Source organism: Amblyomma mixtum, chromosome 6 (assembly GCF_055824585.1).
Source record: "Amblyomma mixtum isolate Tamu chromosome 6, ASM5582458v1, whole genome shotgun sequence".
In the NCBI taxonomy this organism is placed as follows: domain Eukaryota; kingdom Metazoa; phylum Arthropoda; class Arachnida; order Ixodida; family Ixodidae; genus Amblyomma; species Amblyomma mixtum.
In genome coordinates this window covers 20132210-20155609 of record NC_143017.1, presented here as the reverse complement: position 1 = coordinate 20155609, position 23400 = coordinate 20132210, and the positions used below count along the sequence as shown (strand labels likewise).

Genomic DNA, 23400 nt, shown 5'->3' with positions numbered 1-23400 from the left:
CAGCGGCATCAGTCGGTCGCTGCTAGCGCTGGGGGGATGAAAGGGGGGCGGAGCTGGTTACGAGGCCGACGACGACGACGACGCGAAACCCAGGAACGGACGCCAAAGAGCTGCGCTCTAAAATTAGGAGTCACTTTGGCGACTAAAGTGGTGCAAGGCGAAAGCCTTAGTACAGCATTCTGTCACGAATGTGGTTGTGAATGATGAATCAAGTGCTGCCAGCGAATGACGCGTCCATTGGCTGTCTGCGTGTGTTACTGATGTGTGGTTAACATGTTAAGCTTCGCCTGTAAGAGTGGAACGCGACAGCGTCTTGCAACGCTGCCAGGGAGTCCACAGAACGCCATCGCCAATTCGGCGGTACGCCTTGCTGGACGGTAAATTTATTTTTTGAGGAAAGGAAATGTATCTCTCTCGCATATCTGGGTGGACACCAGCACCTCGCCGTAAGGGAAAGGGGGAAGATGGGAGTGAACGAAGACGCCGTATTAGCTAGACGCGCCTTTGTTCATTCCAAACCATTCAGCTGGCATCACGGAGTGGCTAGCGTGCTCGTATCGCACTCCGGAGACCCTGGTTCGATTCCCCAACTCGACCAATTTCGTTCTCGGTTTTATTGATTTATGCGGTCTAACTAGAAAGGTTAATTAGGCTATTTCATATTTATATTATTTATTTCTATCCATCGTGTTCTGTCATTAACCTGTCAATTGTTGGAACTGTCTAGGATGTTCGACACAACGTATATGAAACGAGCAACGTCTTACTGAGTGGGGAAGTGCGTGGTGGTGGAGGGAACGCGGCTTCGTACTTATCTGTTTTTTTCAGCAGCGTCTCCTTCCGCGGACGCTGTTGCCGCTGCGGCGCGCGTCTTTCTTCTCTTTTCTTCTGACCTCTTCATTCTCCTCTATATTAATTAGGCTAATTGATTAATTAAGCAATTAACTAAACTCAGTCCAACTTAGTTGCAGCATCACTATACGATCCCTTTGATTGGTTGCATGGTTACTAGCCAAAGTACAATTGGCCCCATTTGAAATTCGCGCACTGTGACGTCACGAGCATTTCGACCAATTGAAAAGCGTGACATTGGGGGCGGAGCTGGTTACGAGGCCGACGCCGACGACGACGCGAAACCCAGGAACGGACGCCAAAGAGCTGCGCTCTAAAATTTGTAAATTGGTTTTTGAGGAAAGGAAATGCGCAATATCTCACACCTCGGTGGACACCTGAACCAGAGGCAACGCGCATAACTACCCTCTTGTAACAGTGGACACCTCAATCGTGCTTTAAGCTATATGGCGGTAGTGGGTGGTGGTGAAAACATTTATTAAAAGGGACAGGAGGATGTTTGGATCAGCCCTTAAGGGTCTGATCATTATAAACACTAGGTGGAGGTCCCTAGTATGGGACCCCAGTGGCGGTGGCCGCCGCCCGGGCGCGCCCGACTAAAGCTTGTTGGGCCTGTAAGTCGTGGCAGCCGAGCAGGGCCACCTCCCAGCCCTCCCGGGTTGAGTTGGGGATGGGGGGAATAGCCGGGTTGGAGGGGCAGGCCCACACCATGTGATAGGTGTCAGAAGACACCGCACTACTGTGCGGGCACTTGTCATTAAAGAAGGGGTGAAAATGTGTTAGTGCTGCCGGGCACAGAAATGTATTGGTGAGAAGGCGGAGAAGGAGCCGCTCATCCGCCTTCTTGAGGCCTTTACAAGGGCGGTAGTGACAGATGTGCGCTGCATGCTTTGGCATTGACAACGTTGTGCCAGAAATGCTGCCACCTGCCAGTGTGGGTGGGGACTTTAGTGTAGATATAAAGACAAGCGGGAATTTGTTACCACTTATTCGGGATAACATCCTGTTCCTTCCAATCCTGCCTACCCACCCAACCTCCACCCCACTCGAGAAGACTGGGAAGTTGCCCTGCGCGGCTGCTCCGAACTTCATGCCCAACAGGCATTGGTAGCTAGAGCCCGGGCCGCTGCGGAAGCTACAGGGATCCCGGACTAGGGATCCCTCCTAGTGTTTATAAGGGGCGGGCCCTTCCGGCTCGCCCCATCGACCTTTTCCTGTAAATAGAAATAAATGTTTTGTTGCTCCTCCTCCTCCCACAGCTGTGACAACCTCGCGAAATACTTGCGCAGACCTCGTTTCTGAGAACCAGGCATTGGTGCAGCAACTGGAGCAAATATCCATCTATTTATCCGTCCACAAAGCTTCCTTCACGACAATCAAGAACTGTTAAGGCCCATCTCCATGGACACATCCGAGGCGCACCAGCGCAGCGCTTACGCGCCCGGCGCCGCACCGCGACAAGATGTCGGAAAACATATACAACTCGATGGCCTGTCGCTGCTACCGCGTTCAGCTCGGTTCGGCGTGGCTCGGCGAAGCAAACGGCGTGAAGGGCTGTACCAGATGCCGAGAGAACTGCGTTCTCTGATTGGTTACACCGACCGCAAACCAGCGGCCACTTCCGGCGCCGGCGCCAGCGAGGCGCGAGCGAGGCGCGAATATCTGTCATAGATATTTGCCAAGCGCCAGCGCCAGCTCGCGTCTGCGCGTCGCGCATGCGCAGACCGGCTCCGGCGTACGCTGGTGCGCGTAGGCGCTGCGCTCGTGCGCCTCGGATGCGCCCATGGAGATGGGCCTTTAGTGGAGTGTTTCTTGAAGAAGGAATATGTGTGAAAATTAACAAGTTGTCTGTAATTGTACACACATGTATTGCTCGAATTCCTTGCCTCAATCTATCGAAAAGCTGAAACAGCTGATGGCCTGGTTTGGTTTATGGTTTATGGGGTTTTAACGTCCCAAAGCGACTCAGGCTATGAGAGACGCCGTAGTGGAGGGCTCCGGAAATTTCGACCACCTGGGGCTCTTTTACGTGCACTGACATCGCACAGTACGCGGGCCTCTAGAATTTCTCCTCCAAAGAAATTCAACCGCCGTGGCCGGGATCGAACCCGCGTCTTTCGGGTCAGCAGCCGAGCACCATATCCACTGAGCCACCGCGGCGGCCAACTGATGAACTGAGCTCAAATTTCGCATTAGGAAGTAAAGTAATCGTCGGCAAATTTTTTCTTCTTCTTTTGTCCTTTTTTCTTTTCTGCAGGGCTTGAGCACATGTATACTGCTTACCTGTAAAAAAAGGTATGGCGACATCATCATCGTCGTCTTGGGTTGGCGTGCTGTACGTAATGACGACAACTCACGAGGCCTTGTCGTCTAGCTTATCAATAGCCACCAGGACTACGCTAGCGTCTTTCAGGCTGCAGGGCAATACTTAGGCTCCTTCGCTCCATGCGATAGCTTCGCCACAACGGGACCACGAAGACGCTGTGGTTGACACATGCGCTGCTCCAGCGGCCGCCCAACAAGTAGCAGCAGGCGGACTGAAATCTTCGCCAAAGTTCGCTTAGGTTTGCCTTCATGTACTCCCCCGTTCTGACGCCAAGGTCACCCTCGGCGCGCCGATGAGGGGTGCTAAGAGCTTCTTGGAAAATGGGGCTCGTCGGTACCATTCAAGCTACTATTCCCAACCTCGGAAGGATAGCCCAGTAGCCGCGTTCACGACACCGACTGAAAAAAGGCTTACGGCGACTGCTTGGGTTGTGCGCCTAATATGCACGCGTTTTAAGCATGAAATGCTTTTAGCTCCCGTTGTCGGCAGTGTGGTGACGTCACGCCGAGATCGAGAGCCAACATCCGGGCACTGAAACGAGAACATCCGGGCACCGTTCGAGATTTAACGAGACTCTCTAAGCCCTCCTACAAGCCCGGCGTACAAGCGCCGGTAGCTTCGCGCCGAACGGGTGGTTGCATTCCTCCCTTCCCGTACGGTGCGGTTCGGGTGTCCACCGAGATGACAGAGAATTACTGTGTAATTTCCTTTCCTCAAAAAGCGTCGCGTTCAAAGGGCAAAGCATCGCGCCGAGCGGATGGTGGCGTTCCGTGGACTGCCTGACAGCGCTACAACAAGCTGTCGCGTTACACTCCTAAAAGCGAAGCTTAAGCGTCATTAATTAGCAGTTAATTAGCATTTAGTCATTAATCAGTGACTATTCAATAATTTGTAATTTATCATTACTTCGTCATCAGTTATGTGTGAAGTAATTCAGTGGTGACGTCACCAGTGTCACATATGCAAAGTGCACGACCCGAAGGGAAGCCAGCTGTGGGAAGACTTTCACGAATTGGGCCTCACACTGCAAACGGACCCGGGCTGTCCGACCAGGGTGGGAAACAGCGTAAGCGTCGACACTACCCCAGATCTAACCTTCACCAGAAACGTTGCAGAGATTAGCTGGAGAAACACCGATATCAACTTTGGGAGCGATCACTACGTCCTCGCAGTAACCCTTAAACGGGGAGCCAAAGTAAGAAGCAGCAGAAAACCCAGTGTAACTCAATGGGATAAATTCAGACAACTCAGAGAAAGCTCCGACGTAGAGCAGAACATCCAGGATATCGACGAATGGGTGGAAGCCCTCATGCGCTAAGTTAAGGACGCTACCACGACCCTACAGGAGGTGGTGGTGGTGAAAAACATTTATAGTGCAATAAATATTTACAGAGAGGTGATTGGGGTTGGCCCTATTGGCCCTTTCCCCTAACAATACTAGGTGGAGTCCCTATTCCGGGGCCCCATTGGCAAGCAACGCCGCCCGCGTCCGGTGAACCAAGGCCTTTTGGGTCTTTAGGTCCTGACAGCCGAGCAGGGCCGCCTCCCAGTCCTCTCTGGTGGGGTTGGGGTTGGGGGGGATAGATGGGTTTGATTGACACGCCCAAACCATGTGGAAGGTGTCAGCCACCTCCCCACAGAACTGGCACGCGCCATCAAAGGATGCGTTGAAATGTTTAAGTACCGCCGGGCACAGTACAGTGTTAGTAAGAATTTTGATGAGGAGGCGCTCGTCAGCGCGATACAGTCCCTTACAAGGGGCATGGTAGCGTCGGTGCTCCTCCTTGTAGTAATCGGTGATGTGTTTGAATGTAAGGGCCAGATTGTCTGATTGGGAGTAGGCGTCCAAGGACAGGGAGATAGCCCGGGGAGAGAGTGCGCGGGCGGCCTGATCGGCCTGTTCGTTTCCCTGGAGGCCCTGGTGACCGGGGGCCAAAATAAGGTTGCGTGGAGTTGGATCTTCGCATCGGCAGCTATATATTCCAATATGCGCCAGGCAAGCGGGGGAGCCCAGCCCAACTCATAGTTCCGACAGGTCCCTCGCAAGTCGGTAGGTAGTAGGTAGTAGGTTTATTTGGCCATATTATATACAATATGCCCTCGAGGTGAGGCTAAAGGAGGTAGACCAAGCATGCCTCCTGACAAGGCCTACACCCCGATCACACATCATGGAAACGGGGGCCGAATGGGCATGAGATAAAAAAACAATGAGCAAACATGATCACAATAGAAATAGTTAATGATAGACAATAATAAATATCAATTAACAATAAACAAAACATTTCATAATATGCACATTAAAAAAAAAGCAGAACACAAACACACACTAAAAAAAAAACAACTAAGTATACAGAATTAGCTGAAATTTAACCGGGCGAGAAAAGAATCGTCAGTTTTTTCTTGAATACAGACACACTATAACTTTCTAAAGCAATCTGAATAAGAGACTGGTAGGTATTACACAATGTTATAATTTGATAATCGGTTGTTTGTTTACCATAATTTGTTCTGGGTCTTGCAGTAGATAGGGCAACGGAACGTAGACCATACGCAACGTTTCTTGAATTATAAGTGTTAGAAAAAGAGCTAAAGTCATGCTTGACTTTATAAAAAATATGAAGAGCCAAACTAAAATTGTATGAATGAAAGAAATTGCGAACATGAAATGTTTCGAAAAGATTTGTTTCAACAGATGAACTTGAACTTAATAAACGTAGAGCTCTTTTCTGGAGAGAAAGCAATTTGTATGAATCAGTTTTGTTGCATGTACCCCACACTAGGTTGCAATACACCAGGTGAGAATGATGATGATGTGTTTCGATTTGGGAGTAGTGAGAGCCAGAGCAATGACAGTCTCCTCCGCGTGTGTTGCGCTGTAGGCTTTGAAAGTGAGCCCGTTAACTGTGTTTGTGTTGTGTACGACTGCGGCCGTGTACCACACCCCGTGGTGTGGGCCGGCAACGTCCACGTAATACACATGCTGTTGGTTACCGTATATCGCGCCAACGCTTCCGCGCGCGCCTGGTGACGACCGCTATGGTCTTCTCTGGGCATATTGCGGGGAAGGGGTCGGACTCGGAGGGCGCGTCTCCAGGGTTCTGGCACTCTCTCCCTTTCCTCTATATGGTAGTTATGTTTGATGCGTAGCCGGTCCAAGAGGCGGCGACCGGACGTGGTCTGTGCAAGACGCGTGTATTGGTGGACTAAGTGGGCTTCTCGAAGCTCCCGGAATGTGTTTACCACGCCCAAGGCCAGAAGTCGCTGGTTGGACGTGGTGACCGGGAGGTCGAGAGCCCGCTTGATGACTATCCGGTGGATGACCTCCAGTTGGTCATCATCATGTTTGCGCAGGTGCAAGTAGGGGGTTAAGTAGAGGATTCTACTCGTTACGAAAGCATGGACAAGCCGCAGTGCATCCTTGCTTCGTAATCCGCCCCGCTTGTTGGAGACCCGGTGGACCATGCGGCCCACCTGGTCTCCCAAAGTGCGAAGTTTGGCTAGGGTAGTGTCGACCCTGCGTTGATGGTGTATGAAGAGACCAAGGACGCGGATCTCCTTGGACTCCCGGATCGGTCCCGAGGGGAGACTGATGCAAAGCGGAGTTGTGTCCCGAGGGGAGGGACGTATGTGCACAAATTCTAATTTAGATGGGGCGCACTGGAGTCCGCAGTAGGCCGCGTAGTCGTCGACTAGGGTCGCCGCTGCAGGGAGAAGACGCACCGGCGACCGCCGACAGCAAACTCTTGCACATGTGGGAAGCTAAACGAGGCATGGAAAAGTGTCTCCGCACACAGAGATGGAACAGAAATTTGAGGCGAAGAATAGCCAGACATAATAAGGAAATTGACGAGTACGCAATTAAACTTTCTGAGCAAAACTGGTGTAGTGGATGCGATGAAATGGAAGGCAATATGAGCCTTTCCAAGACGTGGGGCCTGCTGCGATATCTCCTGGACCCTGATAGCTCAAAAACACAATCGGGCACTAGATTGGCGAAGGCCAGGCAGGCGTTCGAGGGGACGGAAGCGGAGCTCGTGGCAAAATTAGTGAACACCTACATCGGCGACACAGAATCCCTCCCCTCCCACAGTACAAGGGCCCTCCTAACGAGACTCTCGATGCGCCCATAACAGAGGCGGAGGTTAGGGCCGAAATTTTGACTTTAAAGACGCGATCAGCCCCCGGCCCAGACGGGGTTACGAACAAATTATTAAGGAATCTGGACGACATGTCCATAACGGCGATCACGAAATACATGCAGGAGGTATGGAGTGGCGGCCGTCTCCCTCAGCAATGGAAAACTGAAAACGTGGTGCTAATCCCTAAGCCGGGTAAACCGCCCGCATTAGAAAATCTCAGACCAATTTCCCTAACCTCGTGCGTAGGAAAGCTTATGGAACGCGTCATCCAGGCTAGGCTGACACGGTTCATGGAGCAGAACGACCTGTGGCCGCACGAGATGGTCGGGTTCCGGCCGGGCTTGTGTACTCACGACGTGATGCTTCGCTTGCAACATGACATCATAAATTCGAGATCCAAAGACGCGAAGGTGATTTTAGGTTTAGATCTCACCAAAGCCTTCGACAATGTTAAGCATGCGGCCGTCCTTGCGGGGCTTCAGGACATAGGTTTCGGCGAAAGGACGTATAATTACATTAAGGATTTCCTGTCACACAGGACGATAAAACAAAAAATTTCAGGACTTAGAATTCCCTACGGTTTACCTGGGAAGTAAGGGAACGGCGCAGGGATCGGTGCTCTCCCCCTTCTTATTTAACGTGGCAATGAGGGGCCTTCCCGCCGCACTCAGGAATATAGACGGCATAAAATTTAGCTTGTACGCAGATGACATCAACATATGGTTGAACAGTGGTAGTGACGGTAGCATAGAAGAGCGGCTGCAGGCAGCGGCAGACACTGTAGTGTCCTACGCGGCCGAAAGGGGCCTTGTGTGTTCGGCGCAGAAATCGGAACTTTTTGTTTACAATCGCTCCGGTGCAAGCGCGACTAGAATTTTGAAATTAAGGTAGAGGGCAAAGCTTTACCGAAAGTTAATCACATCAGGATCCTCGGACTTATTATCCAAGAGGACGGTTATAATGAAGGAAGTATCAAAAAGCTCAGTAACTACGCTGCGCAAGTAACAGGGATCTTCAGGAGGGTCGCGCTTAAGGGCAGGGGCCTCAAAGAAAGTAGCCTATTGATGGTGACGCAGGCGTATATTATTAGCCGAGTATGCTATGCCACGCCATTCCTCGATATTAGGGTAAACGAGAGAGAGAAGATCGACGCAATTATTCGGCGTTGCGTCAAGCGGGTGCTGGGCGTACCTATCTCCCCCTCTACAGACCGCCTGTTGGAAATGGGGGTGCATAATACTTGGATTGAACTCGCCGAGGTGGTGCGAATCGCCCAGCTCGAAAGGCTGAGTACAACGAATACGGGCCGGACCATCTTAGAGTGGGTCGGCCGAAAAGTAGATAGGGGCATATACGACAAGGTCGCCCTACCGCCACAATGTCGCGAGAATATCATCGCTCCCCCTCTCCCCCGCAACATGCACTCAAAACATCACAGGGAAAGACGGGAGAAAAGGGCGGAGGCGCTGGTTAAAAGGGCCGGAAATTTCAGGGCAAATGAGGTTGCCTACGTGGACGCAGCGAGTGGCAGGTCGGGGGCGGCGGTCGCCTCAGTAGTCGACGGCTGAGGTGCACCAGTCGCCGCCGCCTCCATTAGGAGTAGAAACATAGATACGGCCGAGGAGGTCGCAATAGCGCTTGCTTGCGCCGGAACCAAGACTAGTTTGATTCTTAGTGACAGCAAAACAGCAATCTGCAACATCGGAAGGGGCAGGGTCTCGCCAGAAACGGCTCGAATTCTGTCCGCAGCCAAAATTGATCGCAAGATCACCTTAATTTGGGTCCCAGCACACACATCCGTCCCCGGTAACGAGGCGGCCCGCATGTTAGCCCGAGATCTCTACTTCCGGGTAACTATAGAGCCACCCGACCCCCAGGGGATGGACGAACGTTTGCAAACGTACGCTGAAATCGCCGTGCACTACAGGTTAGGCAGGCGTGTAAGGCCACCACCAGATCCAAACTTAACCAATCCAGAGGCCATCGCCTGGCGACGATTACAGGCCGGAAATTTCGTTAACCCCATCTGGTTATTTCAAATCACGTTAGACGATAAAGAAGATGACAAATGTAAGACCTGCGGTGCGAGGGGGACCCTCGGTCATATAATTTGGCAGTGCCCTGGATTCCCGGGTGCTGAGGACAATATTAAGAGTAGAGCAGCCTGTGAGGCCCTTCTGCTAAGAGAGGTCCCCGCCGACCAGAAACGAGCTGTCCGCCTGGCGGCAGAAGCCGCGAAGAGACAATGTATCTTCGCCAGTCTTTAGTCGCGGTGGTCCCGTCCCCCGTCCCCTAGGCCTGCGTGCCAGGGACGGGCAGTAGGGGGCCTCTTACATCGGTGGAAATAAAAGTTGTTATCAATAAAACAATCAATCAATATGCACAGTGGTGCGGAAAACGCTTTCGCTTCTATGCACTTCAGACAGTTTCGAACGCGCTGCATATACATTCTTGTCAGGCCTGCGTCTCGTCGTGTCTGTGGTGTGGTGTGTTGAACACTAGACCCATTTCAACATTTTGACTAGTACCATCTACAACCAATGTGTTATGTCCGTAAACATTTCATGCTTGCTCTACTCTCGGTTACGGGAGAGGCAGAGATTTTTTTAAAGTGTTCTGTGTGTTGCTTCTTCGCCTTTTCTCCGCACAATTGGCACAAAGAGGTGACAAGCCATCTTCCACGCCCAGAAGAGATAAACAACCTGCGCAGATCTCATCATTTGTCGTCAAGTGTGCCTATTCTAGGAGACGTCGGCAAAAGCTGCACGTGAAGCTACAGAATTTTTATAGTCGTCGCCGTCAGCCTGACTACGGCTACTGCAGTACAAAGGCCTCTCTTGTATCTGTCGAATTAGCCACATCCTGTGGCAGCGGCGACCACCTTACCGTTTTAATGCAATCCGCCAACCTAATTAATTTTCTGTCGATCTTACACACAGATGCAACTGTTGCCAGCTCTGCTGTGCCAGTGTGCCGCAGAGCAGGTGGTTGCTTATGCAGGTGGCATACCATCATGATATGAGGTCAATTATTCCATAATCTAACCGAATTACCTGGCTGTGGTTGCGACAGTCATGAAATTTCGATTATACCTAGCCCCGGCCATGTGCACCGCATGCGGCCACCGCAAAGGTTTGGAAGCAAGTGTTAATCAATCGCGGTCGGTTCATGTGGACAACCTCGAGTACGCAAGGCAGGTTACCTAGGATTATCCACAGCAAGAAGCAAGTCTACCGATTGGAAGACAGCGCCGCTGCTCCATATTCTTATTGTCGTATGAGTCGTTTGTCTTAGTTCTGAAGGCTGTCGATAGTCGCACTTTCCTTGGTTTGTGCTGTTCTGCGGTCTTGATGAAATGAGTGTCAAGGTATGATATGTCGCACATGCAGTGGAAAGCTAAAAGGATGGCGGCCTCTTAAATCGACCCCCCCTCCCCCCCGCGTCTGGAGAGTTCGCTGGTGTTGGAAGAGTGAAGAACTCTGCAGGACAGTTTCTGAAGCACGCTAGGCGCTCGCTGCCTCAGCCTTAGTATGCTAGTTCTTTCATATATGTCACAAAAAATACGCCAAACTGCTCCGCTCCAATATCTCTTTACCTCAGTGTAGCAACCTGCCGACCGTCTTTGCTGGCTTAGCCAATACCGCCTTCCCTGAAGTCATCAGTTACGAACATGGTCACTGGCCTGGCCTCTTGCATATGTCGCTGAAGGATTTTTCTGTCCAGGTTTCGTCATGCTGTCTCGGTGACTCACATGCAGTCTCCTCATTTGGAGATCCGCGATCGATAATATCTGTAGTTTGAGATGTAACGGAGCAATTACCCCGGTCGGCAGCCAACTGAGCAGTAAAGGCGCCAACTTACGCAAAGCGTTAACGTAAGCCGAGCGAAAAGTTGGGCTCGTTGGTAATGCTTCATTTTGATGGAAAAACAGTACAAAAAAAAGGGACCTCATCTTATGTGCCTTGAAATTGCTCATCCTTTTTTTTTGCGCTGACATAAGTAGAGAGCTGAAGGACAACTAAGGATAGATTCACATGACGGACCTATGGCCCACGGGCCAGACGTCACTTCTGGTTCAAGCTGGTTCAAGACGTCTGGTTCAAGCCTGGCCAGCAATATTACATATGGGCCAACTAGCATGGCCAATGGCCGTGGACATGACTAACCCGCTTAAGGCCACGCACAAAGATGAAGACGGAGGAGCTGCGACAAGCGTATTAGGCATGAGCGCCGCATGTCCCCCTATGTGGGCAGGTGCCAGCTTCACGGAACTGGAGTGAAACATCACGTTACGCCTGGCCCGCGGGCGAACGGTCCGTCGCGTGAGTTGGCCTTAAATTATAACTGGGCACTCCCCGCTGCAGGCTGGCGGTCGGTATGCTGAAGAATGATTAGCCTGCAGTGGCCTGCCGGTAGTTGCTCCGCCTAAAAGCGTCAGCGGCTTTTATTCAAGAAACCATCCAGAAATGGTAGAGTAAAAAGCTTTTAGCGCAAAACGACTAAGAAAGGACCGGGACAGAACACAGACACAAAGGAGCGATCCAAAAATGTCTGGTGAATAAAAATTGAATTCAGTTCAATCGGCCCATTTACTCGAATGAATGTGCGTCCTCTAAAAGCTTGAAGAACATTTGTCACTGTTCAGCGTTCAGTTTTCGAGCCCTCAGGGCACAGACGGTCACGCTGGTCATGTCTTGCTGCAAGCAGTGCCGAAACCAGTGTGTAATGAAGCTCGAAAGCTGGGAGTAGTCGTTTGTTATGGATATTTCTTTTCGTCACCGACTGATCACTTGTTTCGCTTGCAGGTCGACATGGTCCTCACGCAGCTGTACGCCATCAGCGCCGGCATTAGGGCACGGGGCAAGCAGCCCTTGTTTTCACCGAGAGACATCAACAAAACTGATGCCAGCATGGTCTTGTGAGCCACCCCATTTTTTTTCTTCGCATGAACACCTCACCCTTTGTACGAACATTGCGAATACGGAGACAGGCTTCGACCAGGACAACCATGAGCCATTCCCTTCATGTTACTGCGAAGCAACGCATCTATGTATTCAGGCTTTGCCAATATGCTTTGCGTCGCATGGCTAGAATGACGCACGCACAGAAATTGACAACAACGTTTCCTGCGGGTTTGAGGGCATTTTAGCAGCAGTAAGCCGATCACGACTACCAGAACAATGAGCGTCAAACGAGCTGAGAGTATACGCACTCATCATCATCACCACCAGCCTTATACTACCCCCACAGCAGGGCAAAGGCCTCTACCATGTCTCTCCAATTAACCGTGTGCTGTGACAGCTGGGGCATCCTACCCCGACAAACTTTTTTAATCTCATCCGCCCACCTAGCTTTCTCTGCCCCCTGCCACGCCGGCCTTCTCTTGGAATCCACTCCGTTACCTTTAAGGACTAGCGGTTATCTTACCTTCGCATTCCATGCCTTGTCCAAAGCCCGTTTCTTCGTCTTGACTTCGGATAGGATGTCACTAACCCGCCTTTGTTCCCTCACACATCCTTCCCGCTTCCAGACTGTTAACGTTATGACTATCATGAATTATGTCATGAATTAGTCACGAATTATGGCGCGCTTGTCTGGGCAACTACTACACTCGGAAATATTAATAAACTTTCACATATACAGAAAAGTGCAATCCGCATTATTGGAAAAGTGCCTCCTTACTCACACACAGCCGATCTGTTCAATCCGTTTAACATCATCCGCATACAGTGTCTATACCCTTATAGACTGATCCGCTATTACAGATCAGAGAATATCAATCACAATAATTCATTAGCTGAACTAGCCAGGCCCCCAGTGAATGATCCTGTGTATTGTACGCGAAAACCGGAGAGATGGAAAGTTGACGTTTGCCGCACCAATTACGGAAAACAAATGCTGAAGTTTTGCTTGCCATCTCTCCTTAACAAATTTTCCGGAAAAGAAGGCACAGACGTCAGTGACAAATCTCTCAGGGATTTGCGTAATATATTTTTGCACAACTACATACAGCAATATTGTTAGTTTCTTTGTCTATGTTATATGTACTCATTCAGCTGTGTTTCCCACTGCTTTACATTTTTCGTTCATCATATCTGTCATGTTTCATAACCTAAAGTTTGTCATTGTTATTCGCATCACGCTTTTGTCATTTTATATAGTTTTCTGTTCATGAGCAGCTGCGTTTCTGCTGGTGTATTTCTGTTATTGATGTATCAGATTCGTTCCACTGTATGCCTTGTAGGGGGCATGGACCTCGCCAAGCCCATTTAGGGCTTTTTGTCCGTGCCCCTAAGCATCGTAGGATGTTTAAATAAACTGATTTGATTTGTTTAAATAAGCTGATTTGATTTGATTTTCTATTGCATAGCTCGCTGCATTGTTCTCAGCATAAAGGAGTATAGACGCCTAAACTTAGGGGCATGTCTTCGTCTTTGTATTGCGGCGTGAGGCATTATAATACACGCTGTATTCTCCTACGACTGCTAAATAGTTTGTAATCGAATTTTTTCTGGTGCTGTTTCGGTTTCAACCGCCGAGCGATGACTTTGACGTCAAAGAGAGCTTATAGATCACGTGAGGCATGAAAAACTGCAATATAATTGGCACTTCTACGTTCGTTGTTATTCCGCCTGTTGAGGAAGGCTAGCTTCAGCAATGCAGTGAATTAAAATGAAGCCGAAATTTTATCGCAGTTTTTCCATGCCTTACGTGACCTATAGCCTCTTCTTGACAGCCTCTTTTGAAACCGAAACAGCAGTATATAAAAATTCGATTATAAATTATTTAGTGGTGGCAGGCGAATACTACATGGCAATTCATGCATAATAGTATCTTCTGCGTCATTGTAGAGAAGAAAAATGCCACCAAAATACAGTGTCTATACTCCTTTAAGGTGAATTCTTTTCGTTAGCCTAGTTTATGAGTCCGGCGAAAAATATATTCAATGCGCGAAACACAAGCGACGATACCACGTTCTCTTCGGGAGCATGTTTCCCGCAACGAGAGGCATGCGTTTGCAAGGGTAGCTGTCGGAGACTTCAACGCGCCGCATAGCTTGGGGGGAACTGTAATTCGTCCGTCCGTCCGTCTGTCCATCCGTCCAACAAAATAAAGCTTGGGGTAAATTGGTACAAGCCTTGGGGTAAATTTCGCAGTTACTTCACGAATTAGAACTTCGTACATTTTAAGAAGGCAAGAGCGAAAGCTCAGTACGTTCGCCGCAGTGCCGAGAAAGCCTCATGGTAGTGTTATGTTTCACCTACAAACAGTCAAATAACAAAAAAATGTGGGATCAGGTTCCAGAATTAAATGACAACTTGTAAGCGTTCACAATTCCTCGTTTGACAACACCTTGCGCACGAACAACCATAAAGAAACAGGCAGACATTTTCGGGGAACACTTCGCTGCAGTGTCCAGTTCGTCTCATTAAGGCAGTCATTCCTAAAATAAAAAAATGTAGCCGGCAAACAAAGACTTCCAAAAAATGGAGGTGGAAGCCAAGAATACAACAATTTAAGTACACTTAATGAAATCGATATAGTACTGTCTGCCAGCAAAAAAAAAAACTGCTCCAGGATCCGACCAGATACGCTATGAAATGCTTTCCCAGCTTTCCCAGCCTGCCGTAGAGGCACTGTGGAATTTTTTAGCAAATTATTCATAGAATTAAAAGTACCCCACGAATGGAAAAGAGTTGTCATAGTGTCATTCCTGAAACCTGGAAAACCACCAACTTCCCCTAGTAGCTTTAGTCCAATAGCACTTGCACGCTGTCTCGCCAAATCTTTTGAAAGTGTCCTCAAATACGACTAACATTTGGCCTTCAATCTTGCGAACTTGTTGACATAGATCAATGCGATTTTATAAAGACATGCTCAACAGCTGATCATCCAGTTCATTTCGCAGACAAAATCAGAGAAGCTTTTATACACAAACAGCACTATCTTGCTGTCTTCTTAGATATGGAGAAAGCACATGATAGAACCTGAAGGTTTCTGATCCTCCGCTATATAGGGGACCTAGGTATCCGCGGTAGGATGTCGGACTGCCTGAAAGACTTTCTTTCCAACTGTTATTTACAAGGACGCCTAGGTTCAAGCATCTCAAAGAACGTCATTCAGGATAATGGAGTACCTGAAGGGTGTATATTGAGCACGGCCTTATTTATTATAAAAGTGATTTCGTTAAGTAAAATAATCCCGAAGTCGGTACTGTATTCAGTCTGCGCTGATGATCTTCAAATAGCCTGCATATCTTCAAACATAGCAACATGCGAGAGGCAAACAGAACTGACGGTAAAGAAACTAACGACATAAGTCGACAAAAATAGTTTCAGGTTTTTCACGCAAAAGTCAGAAGCTGTTCTCTTTTCGCTTAGAAAAGGACTGCACACTGATTGAAGCCATCATCTGAATAAGCAACACTACCACTACAAGATGAGCACGAATTTGCAGGAATAACTTTTGATAAAAGACTCACAATCCTGCCACAGATAAACAACTTCAAAAAGAAAGCTTCTCAATCTCTCAATATACTAAAATTACTCTCATGAAAACACACGGCTCCGATAGAACATGTCTCGCAAATTTATCGCTCTGTAGTGCGCTCTACCTTATATTTTGGATGTATAGTTTATAGGTCAGCGAAACTATTGTACATTAAGCGACTCGATTCAGTACATAATTTAGGTTTGCGTCTTTCCACTGGTGCATGGAGGATGTCATCCAAAAACAGTCTCTATGCAGAAACCAACGAACCATCACTTACAGACAGTAGAGTCATGCTCACATGCACGTTAATTCTAAAAATCTGTTCGCTGCAGAAGCATATTTGTTGCTAAGTCGCCACAAAGTTTCCATCTAGGACACTCTTAATAACAAACCGCAAGCTACCCGACCACTGCTCTTGTGATTTGAAGAGATGTGCCAAAATTTCGGCGAACAAGAGGTATTGCCAAGCATTGCTAGAAGAGATCCACTGCCGCCATGGTACACTCACCTTGCAATTTCCCTACTAGGGCCAAAATACTGGCCTGCAGTATTTTGAAATAAATAATAGATAAATAATATGTGATTTCACTCTTACAAAGTTCCGCAAAATACAAATTCCGCAACAAGCTATAATACAAGAATTTCTTACACTCGAGGAAGAATAAACTACTTAGAGAGCTTTTTATACAGATGGTCCAAAAACTGATGTTTAGGTTGGAAGCGCAGTGGTGCAAGAGAATTGGAATAAAATGTTAATACTTTCAAAGTGTGGATTAGTCTTCAGTTCAGAAATTTATGCCATCGTGTAGCCTTAGAAAATGTATTAAACAAGAACCTCGCGAACAGTATTATTTACACACTCGCTAACTGTGCTTCCAGCCTTTAAATCTAGAAATGCAATCACTCCTCTGCTTGGTGTCATCGTACACAGCATAATAACCGCCATACCTCAAGGACAAAACATAAGGCTATGCTGGGTACCAAGTCATGTCGGCATAAAAGGCAACGAAAGAGCAGATCTGCGCGCTGCTTAAGGTTGTGGGAACCAAAATAAAAATGTAAATATACTGTATAAAGATTGCATGAAGTTAGTACATTGTAAAGCAAGGAAAAAATGACAGCCCGCTTGAAACAAGAAAATTAATAACAAACTTCTTTTGGTAAAACCGGCTTTAGTCATGTGTGCCCCAGAAACGTTACCAGGAAATCATTATCTGCTGCCTCCGTACAGGCCACAAACACCTTACACACAAGTTTGTGCTGACAAAACAAGACAAACCTTATTGTACATGCCGAGATGAACTTAAACTTAATCACATTTTATTTTCATGCTCGAAGCTCGAAAAGCTAAGGAAAAAGTGATTTTCCCTTTTTTATAATCAATGCATTGCTTTTCACCCAGCGCTGCTCTTAGGTGATAATGCAATTGACATGTCTTGAGTTTTTACATTTATAACAGAAGCAGGTTTTCTTCGAAAAATTTAAATCATGACCCAGTGCTTCGCTTGATGCACCTCCGTGAAGCTCTCATTTGTGAGAAAAAGGCTGAGATTTTTATTTGATTGGTTGGGAGCCGCTAGATCCGTGCCCAGCCATGGACGACTGCTAAGGTTACCCGACCTCCTTTAAAGCTTTTTATATGTTAGCCAATTATAAATCTTTTCTCTTCTCTCAATACTATGTAGAAGGAAATGATTTTCAAGATATCTACACGACCATATTGTTTCACATATATGTAAACACCTGCAGAAAACTTTTTTCCTCTACCTTGATCTTGGGGTATGATAGCCTAAACTGCTTATTTGCCATTAAACAAAAAAACAACAATCAAATTACTTCCGGGCACGCTTATACCGTTGATGCGGTTGATTCTGTACCGCTTCCACTGGTCCCTTCGCTATGACTGCAGGGTCTGTCAACTCAAGCTGTTGTTGCCGCCTTTTACTTTGGGGCTCACCCGGCCTTGCTCTGTGCTAAGCATCTGGATCGACATTAGGAGGATGCACCTTGAGGCCAGCATGAATGATATGCGAAGAAAGTGCGGAAGCAACCCGGAGAGAACCTGCTTGCGCTGTGAAAGCCACGCGTGGTGAGCGTCAGGGTACGCAGGAAATGAGAGATGGACGCTTGTGGCTCGGAGGCTTGGGTACCGAAACGCAGGTGTCATTCCATGGCAGAATATAGTCCTGAAGGCGACGGGGACCACATCAACAAGTTCACACAAAAGAATCGACCCCTCTCTCGGGTTTAACCGTCGGCAAGAGAACAATAGGCGCTCAAAGAGCGAGCTCACAGCAGAACAACCCGGTGAACCGCCCTGCCTTCGGTTTTTAGAGGCGGAGAGAACAGACCCTCGTTTACTGATCGGAAAATTTGCAGTAGGACTGCAAGGCGACGAAGGAACATTTTTTTTCCTTCAATGTAACGCACAAAGATTATTATCGTAAATGTGTCAGGTTTCTATATAGTAGCTATAGTAATAGTTGCATAAACGTTATATAATTACACATAATTACACATAGTTTCATAATTATCAGCCCTTTTGCAAAACGCAAATTTAGAAACCCGGCTGCTAACACGCTACCACGGAAGAATGAAACAGTTCTACTTGATTTTTCATAATCAACTTGCAATACACAAAAAAGCTTATTTTCAGTTAATTACGCAGCTGCAAACCCGTTCTTTCGATGCAAAGAAAGTGGGTGATTTTTCATGCGGGAAAATTGTATTTACAGCATCATTTTTCCACACAGCAATCCGCACTTGGAATGACCTACCTGCAATTTTGGTTGATTGTTCGACCGTGTCTTCTTTTTTGAGTGCGTTCCGTAATATGCAGCCGTGTTTAACATGGTCCTAACTTAATGTTTATACTTAAGTTATTGCTTTGTATGTGTTGTATATATTTTTTTCTGCCATCTTTCGTTTGACTGAATGTACTGTCGGGGACAAAAATGGTACACTCCACGCTGCGGGAGCCGCAGCAACGGAAAATTGCGTTGCTACAAAATCTACAGGCCATCTGGGACCAAGACAGGTTTGGTTTGGTTTATGGGGTTTAACGTCCCAAAGCGACTAAGGCTATGAGGGACGCCGTAGTGAAGGGCTCCGGAGATTTCGACCACCTGGGGTTCTTTAACGTGCACTGACATCGCGCAGTACACGGGCCTCTAGAATTTCTCCTCCAAAGAAATTCAACCGCCGCGGCCGGGATCGAACCCGCGTCTTTCGGGTCAGCAGCCGAATGCCATAGCCACTGAGCCACCGCGGCGCCGGGACCAAGACAGCTCAATGCGTGACCTTTATTATCAGCAGGCATGTCGCTTGGCTTATTTCAATGTTTCGTGCTTTAGCTCGCCAAAATGCCGCCGTTTTCCGCTGCTCCGGCTCCCGACACGTGGAGTATACTACTTTTGTCCCCAATAGTACATTGTGATACTGTATAACCTTCTGCGCTGTCCTACAAGCGCCTGCCTAAAGCCTGCCATCCAGGGTCGCAGTGTACAATAAATAAGTAAATAAATATTGCAACTTGATCACGCAAGCTTTCGTAACGGATACTCCACAATACACCATATTTTCACTATCAACCGGGTGCTAGACGTATGTGGGGAATATACCATATTCAAATGCATATCCTTTATAGAATAAGAGAAAAAATTTGACTCAGTCTAAACCTCAGTAGTCATGCAGGCATTGCGGAATCAGGGTGTAGAAGAGCCTTATGAAAAAGTACTCGGATATATATATATATATATATATATATATATATATATATATATATATATATATATATATATATATATATTGTAACGAAGCGTAAGTCGGGACGGAACGGTGGCTCCGCCGCATCGAAGAAGGGGCCCAGCAGGCGTCGATTAGATGCATTGGTCAACTTAATTTATTAAAGGTAGATGCGAATCACTGGTTAAACTTGGAAACTGAGACAAAAATATAAGAGGTCACATAGTAAAACAGTCAGTCATACCCCGGGGCGTGCAGCATCTTTGGGGCGGAGGTCCCGAGCAGCAGCCGGGAGGCAGCCGTTCCTCCCCCGAGTCCCTCTTCGCGCCAAAACTCCGCTCTTAAATACGTTTGCCCAGGATTCTGGGGACACTTTTAGTAGCCAATCGGAAATGCTGTTGTCGGAGCCAATGACAAGGATTTCTTTAAAACAGAGCAGCCAATAGCACGCCGGTGCCCACGAGGCTGTTTACTCGAGAGCACCGCGTAAAATTCCCCGAAGACGTGCGCATTTCCACTCGGTACACAGATACAAACACACAAAACGACACCCGAAACACAGGGAACGCAGACCTCGCAGTCGGTGCACCACGCGACCCGCCGTCCGCGCCCTCAGCCCTCGCGGCTCGTCTCCGGCATATCTGGTCCGCCGGGCAGTGTGCCGCCCGAGGCTATCACTTCGCGCGACTCTCCTGCAAACCACAGGGGGTCCGCGCGCCCGCTCTGGTGGCCCGGACGCGGCCTTGGGCGACCTCGTCCCCTCACAGTTTACTGCGTTTTTCTCTAACTAAACATTCACACAAGGCCGGGGAGGAGACGCACAATGCCTGCTTACAAAGAGCCCCAGAGAAAACGGCTCTGCCAAATGTCGGAGTGTGAGCCCCTCTAATGGCTCCTCGCACAGCAGGGAGCACACGGACAGCAACAGCTGCAACGCGGGGAGAAGAACACATTCAGCCTGTCAGAGAAACTGGCGCGCGAAACCTGCGAAGCTCGCTACGCGACAATATATATATATATTAGAGAAGCCAACAGCCATCGAAACCAAGGCAAAGAGGGGATTTTAATTAATTTATCTATTTTGTGATGTTTATCAAATTAGAATATTACTGAATATGTTATCGCTTAAAGCTAACTGATTAGAAAAGCAGAAGAAAAGACAACCACATCCTAGAATGTGGGTGGCGCTGAGTAACACTCCCAAGGTTAGGTTACTTATAAACATAATTACCCCCGAAAGCCGAAGATTTGACAGCCGACGCCGTAGCTCAGGGGTAGCGCACCGAATGCGTAATTCGGAGGTCGTGGGTTCTGTTCCCACCGGCGGCATGTGGTTGTTTTTTCTTCTGCCTTTCTAATCAATTAGCTTTAAGCGATAACATATCCAGCAATATTCTGAATTGGTCAACACCCCAAAATACATAAATTAAAATCCCCTCAGTCCCTTGGTTTCTGTTGGCTTCTCTCATACTAATAACCCCTCATTCTCCATCCCTTGTTTGATATATATATATATATATATATATATATATATATATATATATATATATATATATATATTGTTACGGGACGGCGGGCCCGCGCAGAGAAAGGCACAGAGACTCAGACACAGGAGACTCAGACATAACCGGCCGGGGCGATTCACCTTTGTTCTCTACCTCACGCGCTAGCGCCGCGCGCTCTCCCCTCGCGCTCGCCCCGCGCCTCTTCTTTATTTGTATACCGCAGCGCGCTCTTCGTTGCGAAGGTCGTATGCCGTTACATCTTTCCACCGGGGGGGGGGGGGGGGGGGGGGAGAGGTGGAAGATAAGAGTCTCTTCCAGCCTCCAAGATAAGAGGAGGAAGACACCGCTGGTGTCCCCTAGCGCGTGCTTCGCTTTGCAGGCGGCATCGAACTCGTCCCGATGAGCCCGGGCTGAGGTTCTTCGCACCGGCGCAGCTTGGTGCGCAGGAGGCATCGTCACGTTGTGATGACAGTGTCGTCTGACACGAGACGGTCCCGGTAGATCCCGGGGCTGCTTGTAGGCGACTCCTCGCCGTACGAAAACTGCGAGGGCTTCTCGCACCGCGGGACTTGGGATTGCGTTCACGGAGCAGCGCTCCACTTAAGGGGCGGCATTCAGGAAGGGAGGCCTGTGCTGGTACGGGAGGGCGGCACTAGGGAGGACGTGGGAGCCAAGTCGGGATCACGGTGGGTGCCGGAGAAATAGCTCTTCATGTTGGAGACATGTTCCGGAAAAATGTGGTGTACACCGCGTGGGCGAAGCTCGGGGAGGTCTTCTAGACGGTACGTAACGGGGCCGAGCCGTGCAACTACACGGTAAGGGCCGCGGTATCGGGGCAAGAGCTTCGCGGCACGGCCAGTCGCGCGGATGGTGCGGCGAACGAGGACCAAGTCACCGGACCGAAAGGAGGGAGGTGGTGGTGCTGCAGCATTGGCCACTTGCGCACGCGCATGGGCCGTGAGAAGGTTGCGCTGAGCGTCGAGGCGGGCGGAACGAAGTCGTTGGGCGCAGTCAGTCGGTGACGCAGTAGGATGGCGAAGGCCCAACTGCGCGTCGAGAGGGATGGAGGGCGTTCTGCCATAGACGACTGAGAACGGCGTGACATGCGTTGTTTCTTGAGCCGCAGTGTTGAGTGCAAAAGCTGCAGTAGAAACAAAACGATCCCAGTTTGTGTGGGACGGAGCGACGTAGGAGGCGAGTATATCCGTAAGGGTGCGGTTGACACGCTCCACGAGGCCATTGCACTGGCGATGATTGACGGATGTAGTGGAATGCGCAATGCCGAAGGAGCGGAGGGCACGCTCAAATTCTTGGGACATAAAGCAGCTCCCGCGGTCCGTGATGAGGCGTTGTGGCACACCATGCCGAAGAACAAGATGTTGTTCCACAAACAAAGCGGCATGAGCGGACGACGTGTCGGGAACGGGCAGTGCTTCGACCCACTTGGAGAAGTAGTCGACCGCAACCAGAATATACCGGTTGTCGGCGCGTGTCTTCGGGAACGGGCCCAAATGATCCAGTCCAACCAGTTCGAAAGGTGAACTCGGCGGCGAAAACGCCTGCGGGGGTGGCTTGGTTACTCGTGTGGATGACTTCCTGAACTGGCACGTCTGGCAGGACGCCACGTGTTCCTTGACGTCTCTGGACATATTAGGCCACCAAAAGCGCTCCGACACTCGTGCGTAGGTTTTGCTGCGACCAAGGTGACCAGCCGTGGGAGCGTCGTGTAGGCCGCGCAAGATTTGCGACCGCAGTGTTGCCGGCACAACTGGCAACCACACGGGTGGTCGACCACGGAACCACTTCACATGACACAAGAGGTTATCCTTCATTTGATAGACCCGGCGCAGTTTGCGGAGACCTGCGCCGACGGCGGTGCCAAGGGAGTGGATTATGGCAGCAACGTCGGGATCTTGCGCTTGCGCAGTCCTGAGGTCCGTCAAAGCTGTCACGGAACAAGGGTGGCGAGAAAGGAAATCGGCATCCTGATGTGCAGAGCCGCGCCGATGCACTATGGTGAAATCATACTCTTGAAGTTGCAGGGACCAGCGTGCAATCTTGGCATTTAAGTGTTTGGCAGACTGCAGCCAAGTCAGAGCGCTATTGTCCGTGACGATGGTAAAGTGACGGCCGTACAAGTAGGGACGGAACTTCTCGACGGCCCAGACAACGGCGAGGCACTCGAGTTCTGAAGAGTGGCGGCGGCGCTCAACGTCGGAAAGCTGGCGGCTAGCATAAGCTAGGACTTTATGGTCACCAGACTCGTCTTCCTGCAGAAGGACAGCGCCGAGCCCATCTTGGCTGGCATCCGTGTGGAGGACGATGGGGGCCGATTCGTTGT

The 23400-nt window shown here is 49.1% G+C and overlaps 1 protein-coding gene across 1 annotated transcript in view; it reads left to right on the top strand.

Moving 5' to 3' along the window:
* LOC149338353 (putative aminopeptidase PLBD2) overlaps positions 1 to 23400 on the top strand; it is a 97238-nt gene that overhangs the window by 25082 nt on the left and 48756 nt on the right. The window contains exon 3 of the mRNA XM_089550733.1: positions 12123 to 12235. Within this exon, the coding sequence (XP_089406859.1) occupies positions 12123 to 12235 (113 nt within the window). The remainder of the gene's footprint in view (positions 1 to 12122; positions 12236 to 23400) is intronic.